Source organism: Ischnura elegans, chromosome 5 (assembly GCF_921293095.1).
Source record: "Ischnura elegans chromosome 5, ioIscEleg1.1, whole genome shotgun sequence".
Lineage (NCBI taxonomy): Eukaryota > Metazoa > Arthropoda > Insecta > Odonata > Coenagrionidae > Ischnura > Ischnura elegans.
Window position 1 is genome coordinate 93008264 of NC_060250.1, and position 8442 is coordinate 93016705.

Genomic DNA, 8442 nt, shown 5'->3' on the forward strand with positions numbered 1-8442 from the left:
GCTGCAAATAATAACAACGACCGAAGACAATAACAAGAGAGATGAAGGACGATTAATGTAAACAGACTTATGCATTGTGTTAAACCCAACATCATCTACCTTCACTTTTTAGCAAGGAAACTTTTAAACCGAAGCAAAAGAACAAAATACACAGATCAGATGACATGCATTGTAGGCGGTACACTAACAACTGCATCAGTAGACCTCTCATTTCAGCATGTGCTCATTTCAAGAACCATAACACTTCCGAATAGTCACAAATATGTAGCTTACAAAAAAGCTTACCAATTCGCGATATTTCAAGACAACGGCCAGTATATAACGAACGCCTCCAATACTGAGCCTGAACTCAGGAACAGGCATCCCATCAGAGACATTGAGAGATACATAAAGATCAGTACTCACACAACCATTCCATATGCGCCTTCACCGATGTATGCAAGGTTTGTGTAACGGGGCCCAACTTCAAATACTTGGCCTCTGACTATTTCTGCATTGGGATTGCTACCAGCCGCAGCCGCACCTTCAGCCGCCATTTTGACAACTATGTTGGAATCGCTTTGTTTGACGAATGCTGGACGAGTGAATCGAATTGTGTGTAACTTTGCGTTTCCCCAGCAGATGGCGTTTGCGCAATTCGAATTTCAGTAGTCATCTGTCCTCATTTCGAAAAATTTGAAAAAGTGGGAGGGAGGAAAGGTAGAGGAGATTGGTAGGCTCCTTTTATAAAACAAGGAATTTACCGCGGTGAATAAATTGCGCTTCTATCTCGTTGACATAACTGTCAAGCTATCGCTAAAATTTTGATTTAAGTAGGTTGAACGACTGAAGAAATATGTGAAACATTCGGATGGAATACGAAAAATTATTCACAATCGAACACACCTACTTTGATTTGTTTTAGTGTTTATTTAGCCTATGTTGTATTTTTGTGTTCTCTACTTTATTTAATACATTTTCAGTGAACACTTAAACATTAATACACGTAATTTTCTTTTAATAGTACTACTTCAACATAATTTTTTGTTCTACGCAAGCAGTATTTTTATAATATGAAGTGAAAATATCTACTTAAAAACTGTGATGTTAAACCGGATTCCGCACCAATTTCTATTGCGCCAACGTCCTTTAATTCCTTCTATAAAAAATTAATTCCTTCTATACTTCCAGCATTGCAATAACCATTGTAGAGTCATGTTTAATAATTCTTCCATGTTTTTGCCCTAGTTTTTTAGATCCCTTCCCCAGAAATAAGCTATTTCCATATTCTTTCATAAGCTTCAAAGGAAAATAAGACTATGGTATCCTAGTGAAATGACAGAGGCAATCATATGGATTATCTACGCAGGGAAAAATGAGCTGTAAGAGGCTGGGGAAAGGAAGATGCAGTCCTCAGTGTTTACTGCTCCTTATTTCAGTAGGTACTATTCAATTTGATGCCCAGTTTATTATGTCTGATCTGATTTGCAAATTCTCCATTTTGCACTTTCTCCCTTTCAATGATCTAATATCATTGTGCTTCTTGATTAAAGTTGATTCATTGATACAGTTGTTTATTTTTTTTCATATACTTGAATACATAAAATTATTTAAACTAAGAAAAGATGGTATAGTCTGAGCTGATTTTTGACTGTTTTTGTAGTTTGTTTAGGAAATTTTTGGTTTTTAAGAACTGTCAGAACCATTACAATTACATCAAATCATGAGACTATGCATGAAGATAACTATTTCAACACACTTCCTGAATTCTGATTTTATATACATCACCATTAGTTGATTTTATTGTGAAAAATGGGAGAAATGAAAACAAAAAAACTTGAGAACCTTATTCCCCTAAGGGGGAAAAAAGAGTACCTTCAGCTATATAATGAAGAATCATCAACAGAGCAATAAGACATTTATTCAAACATGGTCACATTAATACAACCTCTGAACATGATTTAAACATACACATATTTACACCACAATTTTCGTGGTATCAAATATACATTCAAGTTACCAAAAGTTAGCAGCTTTTTCTAACACCTCAGATCCAAGTTTTTCTTTCACACCTTGCTTGAGGAATGGTGGAGTGAATTCTCTATAAGCTAGGCACACCCTTCTCCCAGTGATGTCCTCTCTCAAAACACTGTGTTCCCATTCATATCGAGCAGCACCATATATAACAAGTAAGGACCTGGCAGGCATAGGAACACGAACAATAGGGTAACTCACATTCGCTCCATCATTTCCAATGAAATTATATGAAGTGAAACTGCGACACACATTCTTGGAATCGTCCTGGCTGATATCTTCCACACTCTCCTCAGAGTTTCCGTTGTCACTCGGAAGCATGTTATCGCTACAGCCTTCATCTACGGTGTTATCATTACCTTCAGTCCGTTCGAATTTTATTTCCTCATCCTTCTTCCTGGGAGTCTCACAACTAATGCTCGAATCCGCATGCAATGGTCTCCAAACAACCAGCCCATCATCACTGAGAATGCGCGGATAAGTTACTACATCAGCTAAGTTGTACCTGGGAAAAAGAATCAATTCTTAATAAGTCTTGAAAGATAAAATTAATTTTTCTGATTTTATATATTCATGCACTTAATTTATACCACCAAGGAGAGATACATTACCAGAAGTGTTGTCATGGGGTAGGTAAGGTAGTTATTCGTTAAATGTGAATTTTACAGGAGACGAAAGAAAAAGGTTTGCCAACATTGGGAAGTTTATATTAGTGAACAAACTTCGTCAATAGTAGCAACTGATATATTGTACCAATTGACTTTCTACATTGTCCTCTCCATAAAAAAACGAAATTTTGATTTTTTTTTCACTAACTTTTCCATGTGAACGCTTCAAAGTATTGGTAAGGATTGGCCTCAACAGTGGGCTCCACTTTTTTTGTAGGTTCCCTTTCTCCTTCGGTTCCTCCCATAGGTTCTTGGTCACCATTCTCAGTTTGAGTTCTCATTCAAGTGTTCCATTTGTGTACCTTCATTTTCGAAAGCTGTCAATGATAGTCTGTTAGGGTTTAATGAAAATTGAAAACTGCCAAAAATAACACATCAAGTGATCCTTCAAGTATGTAAATGGATCAAAATTATCAACCTGTTTTAAAAATGTAGTTAACTTCTACTCGAGATAGGTTTGTCAATTAGGATTTGCACAAATTATTTTATTGCAGATTACTTTTGACTTTGGCTCTGATTCCAGTTCTAAGTTCAAGAAACATAGGAACTGAAGAACCTGTGAAAAAGAGACCTGACATGATGCACCCCTGATAGTTGTTCAGATCAACCATAATGACGCAGGGCTTTAATTTCAACCGCATGTCTAGATGAACTGATAAGTGACATTGCCAGCTTCAGTCCAGGGTGCCTCCTAAGAGTGGAAAAAAATGATGTACACAAAGGTGAGAAGTGGATTCCAAAGCTCAATTAAATTGCGACAGCTTAGTAAGCACTGCAGAGGACTTAAGAGAAGCTGAGTTCATCTACCACATCATAGGCAGCTTGTCACTTTTTAAGATCTGGGCTAACAAACCACCTGAACGAAAGGTCCCTTTCTGGCTCTCCAACAATGTTAAACTAATTAACACCAGCTACTTAATAATATTCGAAATCTCTTATCTCGAATGAAAATCTCTCACGTTTAAATAGGAGATGAATGAATAGTAAAATATCATATAGATACTTTCTAGTAAAGATAATAGAATAATAATCATTTACTTCCTAAGGCCACTTTCAGTCGGGATGACTTTACATCGGCTGCCATGCACAGCACCCTGCTTTCAAATAAACATAGGTCTCTATGGGTGCCTTCAAACGAGTTGAATTGCACTGTTCACAGCACGGTCCTGTGGTCTCCACGGCACCTATTTCGATCCAGCACAGCACTGCACTGCCTACGGTGTGAAATATTCACAATGATACCTTGAGGCCACTTTCAGACGAGATAACTTTTCTCCAGCCGCCATTCACGGCACAGGCCTTGAAATTGAGACCGCTTTTAGACGATATGACTCCCTGCATTTCACGGTGCCATGCCGTGAACGGCAACCGGCAAAAAGTCATCACGTCTGAAAGCGGCCTAATACACTCAAAACACTAAGTACAAAGAAAGACAATTTTTACCTGAATCTGAATGACTCTGACCTTAAAACAGACCTGACCTTACGAGCTGAATCACCCAGATTAATTGACAAGAAAAATACATCCAGTTACCACACCAGAAACGAGCCATATCTATTGCATCTTTTCTTTCAACAACATTTCTGGACAGAAAGGACACCTTTCACATTCCTGTAGATTTTAGTTTTTATAGCACAGAATGTGAGTACTTTCCAAAAAATATCCTTCTGAGTTTCTGAGAAAAAGTCTGCCCATGAGTCAAACAATTAGGATGTATATAATGTGATGATAGAATTTCTCGGGAATCGTACACAAAATATTTCTTGCCTTGGTTTTCAAAATATATATACCAACACGTGAAAATAAATAAGACACATTTCGTTAACAAGCCTCATAGCTGCAAACCTTATGAGGTGAATCCAGAGGACACAGCCAACCATTTTACATATTAAATATAACAATTATTAACCGGGATGATACAGTTCACATTATTCCCAAGGGTTTTTTGAACACTGAGAGTGTCAATTTTTCCATACTTCCAGTTAGAACATTTAGGTAGATAGATGTACAGAAATCAATACTTGAAATGATCCACCAAGAGTCCACTTCTCTGACAGTCACTGATAAAAGCTCAAAATCTATTAGTGAAAGCAGCTGATACTTGAATATATATGCACAATATCAGTGATATGATTATATGATTAGCTATTCTTAAAATTTTTCAATTTTTTGGGATCCCATTGCATTCACGTCGCAACTGGATATTAGTTTCACCTGATTTCTGCTACATGTCTTCATGAAGTGTCAGTACACCAATTCAATCAACACATTTATATTACCTAGAAGAGTTCCAGCAAATTATACATGGATCACCAAGCAAAGACTTTACTGAATTAAAATTAAATTGTTATTCGAATATTCAGAAGTGTAAGTACAAACTAAAACTACTTGGTATGTATTTAATAAATATAAAGTTCTTGATAGGCTGCATGGAATTAGAGCAATTTTTTTCCCATCAAAGCATTCATGCAGACTTTTGCATAGCCAGCTGCTTCACAAGATCTAACTTAGCTGTATGTTAATCTATGCAGTGGTGGATCTACCTATATGGGGAGGGTAAGAGGGGGTATAGCCCATCCCACTTCTCATTGAGTCAAAACACGCACTGGATAAAATCAAAATTTTTGGAAGTTAATGCATTGTAAAAAAAGTATTTAGTTATATTTTTCCAGTATATTTAACTACTTTAACGAATTGAAATAAAAATTAGCTCTAAATATGCATAAATGCGTTGTTGTGTGTCATCTCAGAATAGCCAGCTATGTCAAACTATGCCTCGGGATTTGCACCTTTCACTTTCAAGAACGGCAACACTTTCCTCTTCCATTCCTCCATTTCAAAAAACATCCTTGTTACACCTACCTCATATAATGGCATGGTGAATATGCTATTGGGACTAACTTGACTCAGTTACTCATCCTCAGTCACTGGTCACTCGTCAGTAGTCAGTCACAATGTCGTTGTCGGCGGGAGTCGAAGTGCCGTACGGCCCATGCGACCTAAGCACCTGTGTCATCACCATCATCATCCTCTCCTTCCTGAGAACTTTTGGCTATTCTAGATGCACACGTTCATTATTTCTTTATGTCTTTTCATTGAACTAATTGGGCAATTGGGATTTTACATGGATATAAACTTTGGGTTGAAAACTTTAAATAATTATGTGTGATCATTTGCTTCAAGGGCAAAAACCCACATTTCAAAATGTGCAAACTGCAACTTAGATTCCGGGCTGCGACGTTACGTACAATAATGGTAATTTAATTTGGACCCCTATTACTGCTGGGAGGTTACCCTACACTTACCCCCCAGTCCTGGATCCACCAATTAATCTATGAATCAGCATTTGCAGTTGAGTCCTGTATAAAACATCCTTAATACATGTGTTTGACATTGTCAATTTAAGTAAAGAAAGTTATAAACAAGAAAAATTCAAATTAGATGAGAATCACACCAAAAACAAGCTCTCAAACATATTACAGCACACAAACTCATGCAATTTTCTTGATGATTTTCGAACAACAAGGTTACAATCGAATCCAGACTTTTTTATCTCCTTGGTCGTCCCAAGTTTTTCAATTGAGTGCCCAGAAAATTTTAACCTGGCATTAAAAAAATCCAACAGCTACATTCAAAATAACAGATGAATTAACAAATTTAGAATAATGTAATAAAAATGTTTGTCATTCATGAGAAATGGAATATGTTCAAACAGCTGCCAGCCTAGCGTGGCATTGCCACAGACATGTTATTTGAAACCAGTTGTGGGTTCTTTGAATTGAAAACCAGTTGTGGCCCAAATTTCCTTTATGTTAGCATCCTGATGAACTTCAAGGCCATAAAAATGAGAAAAATAATAAGACAATAAATCAGTGGTGGATGGTTACCTAAACATTTTGAAGTGTACTTAATTACTTCATACCAATATAAGTTTATAAGATACACATCCCCTTTCTAACTCCTGTTCTTGCAAAAGCCTTCCACTTAGCTTTAGAGCGGGACTTCCCATGCAAAATAACCTCATCTATAGCCTGCCCTGTTCACACTGGAGGTAGTTAAGCCTCTGCAGGAGGTCAAATACTGAAAGCTCAAAACCTCTTTGCACCAGAAACTGATAGTTGAAAAATATTCACAGTATATTGGTTTGATTCCTGGCCGAAGTCTATAATCTATAGTGATTCTACCGAGTGTTATTAATAGGAAATTTCTGAGCAGTCACAAACTTAACAAGCATTATTGGGAACTCTTAAAATAACCCAAGGCTACCTCCTCACCTATCGTGGTTTCCCATGTATCGACTGAGAGTTAACATTGAGTCTCCAATGACGTTCACAGTGACAACGCGTTCACCCCATACCCAGCAGTCGTCAATGTGTGGGTCAATTGAAGCACCTCTCTCCGATGTGTACTCCAGGGAACACTGCTCCACCGTCATGAATCCATCCAGAATATTGGTTTTACGAAACCTTTCCTGAATGAACTCAGAAAATTTTGGAAAACCGTTAAAATCTCCGGGCTTCATTTTTCTCTTCTTGAAGTTGCACTTTGGTCCATAATTCTGGAAAAAACAGGACATTCTTTACTCCACGTCACCGAATGTATCATTTCATCTTACATCAATCGGTGAAAACAAGTCATCACCAAAAAGCCTACAGAAAAGCAGACATATAAAAAGCAAATCCTTAAATCAGAAACATCTTCCAAGGCCAACCTCTGACGGAAAGGCTAGAAAAAAAGGAATTTTTTGCACGAGAACGAAAGTTACTAAACCGACGAAGTAAGTAAAAAAATATACGAAGAAAATACAGAGACCATGTCAGAAGGTTTGCCGGTTTACTTAAGTGATCTTTGTTATCCCTATATTATCTTGTTTACCCTCGGCACACCAAGTCAGTAGCTGTAGGTAAAAGGGTTGCCATCGATAACATATAATAAGATATGGATTAATTAGAATTTCTCAAGAGAATGGGCGAGAAAATTAAAACCCTACAACTGTCTTCATACTGGATCATTTCATTAAAAAATAATCACTATCATCCATAAAAGCACTCCTTCTGCCTTCAATTACTTCCCTGATGGGTCCATGTTGGTTAGCTAATAATTAAAATAGTTTATAAATTACTAGGTAATAAAAGAAAAATGTAAAATGGACTGCTTACTTGCTTCCTCCTTCCACTCTGCGAAGGGTCCCAGGGTAATTGATCCATGTTTCTTATCAATTCTAGTTGTTCTTCAGCTGCTATATAATCCAGCTGAAAAACAAGATACAAAATTTAGCGAAGATGCCAAATTGATCATTATATATACGCTAAAGATGAAACAGTACCTCAATATAAACTCCAGGGAAATCATAAGGTTCTCCTTGATGGTTAGGATGCTCTTTCCACATATCAGAGTTATTTCCTTTCCATGCTTTTCCACAAAGAGCACAATACACATACGAACGAGAATCCTACGAAATAAAATAACATTTTTAGACTTTTACACTACTGCACATACAAATGTAGTTATGAAGTGCTCACCTCAGTTAACGAAGTACCTGGTTTGACAGCCCCGAATTCTACTTCGCACACCAAGCAAGTTCGGAAACCTTTACATCCACAAGGTCTAGGGTGACCTATACTCGCACCACTACTTGCCATAGCTTATATATTTCAAATTCCACGTGAACTCTTTATTTTTACTAATTTTCGCCGAACTCGCAGGGCGCAAAATATGACACGGTGTGCTGCTCGTGGTTGTTTTTCACCTAGGTTCCCAT

General features: G+C 37.2%; 2 protein-coding genes across 3 annotated transcripts in view; both read right to left on the reverse strand.

Moving 5' to 3' along the window:
• LOC124159264 (mitogen-activated protein kinase 1) overlaps positions 1-590 on the reverse strand; it is a 159589-nt gene extending 158999 nt beyond the window's left edge. The window contains exon 1 of the mRNA XM_046534960.1: positions 406-590. Coding sequence (XP_046390916.1) covers positions 406-536 — 131 coding nt within the window. The 5' untranslated portion in view covers positions 537-590. The remainder of the gene's footprint in view (positions 1-405) is intronic.
• Positions 591-1880: 1290 nt separating this feature from the next.
• On the reverse strand, positions 1881-8442 carry LOC124159265 (alpha-ketoglutarate-dependent dioxygenase alkB homolog 4). 2 transcript variants are annotated; one of them, XM_046534961.1, is made up of 5 exons: positions 8204-8442; positions 8008-8133; positions 7841-7933; positions 6956-7239; positions 1881-2518 (listed from the first exon to the last, which is right to left on the reverse strand). In XM_046534961.1, exons 1-5 carry the CDS (start codon positions 8321-8323, stop codon positions 1996-1998), a joined length of 1146 nt encoding a protein of 381 aa, XP_046390917.1. In that variant the 5' UTR covers positions 8324-8442; the 3' UTR covers positions 1881-1995. The 2 variants fall into 2 exon arrangements, with proteins under 2 accessions (XP_046390917.1, XP_046390918.1); XM_046534962.1 differs by having other exon boundaries at positions 8221-8305.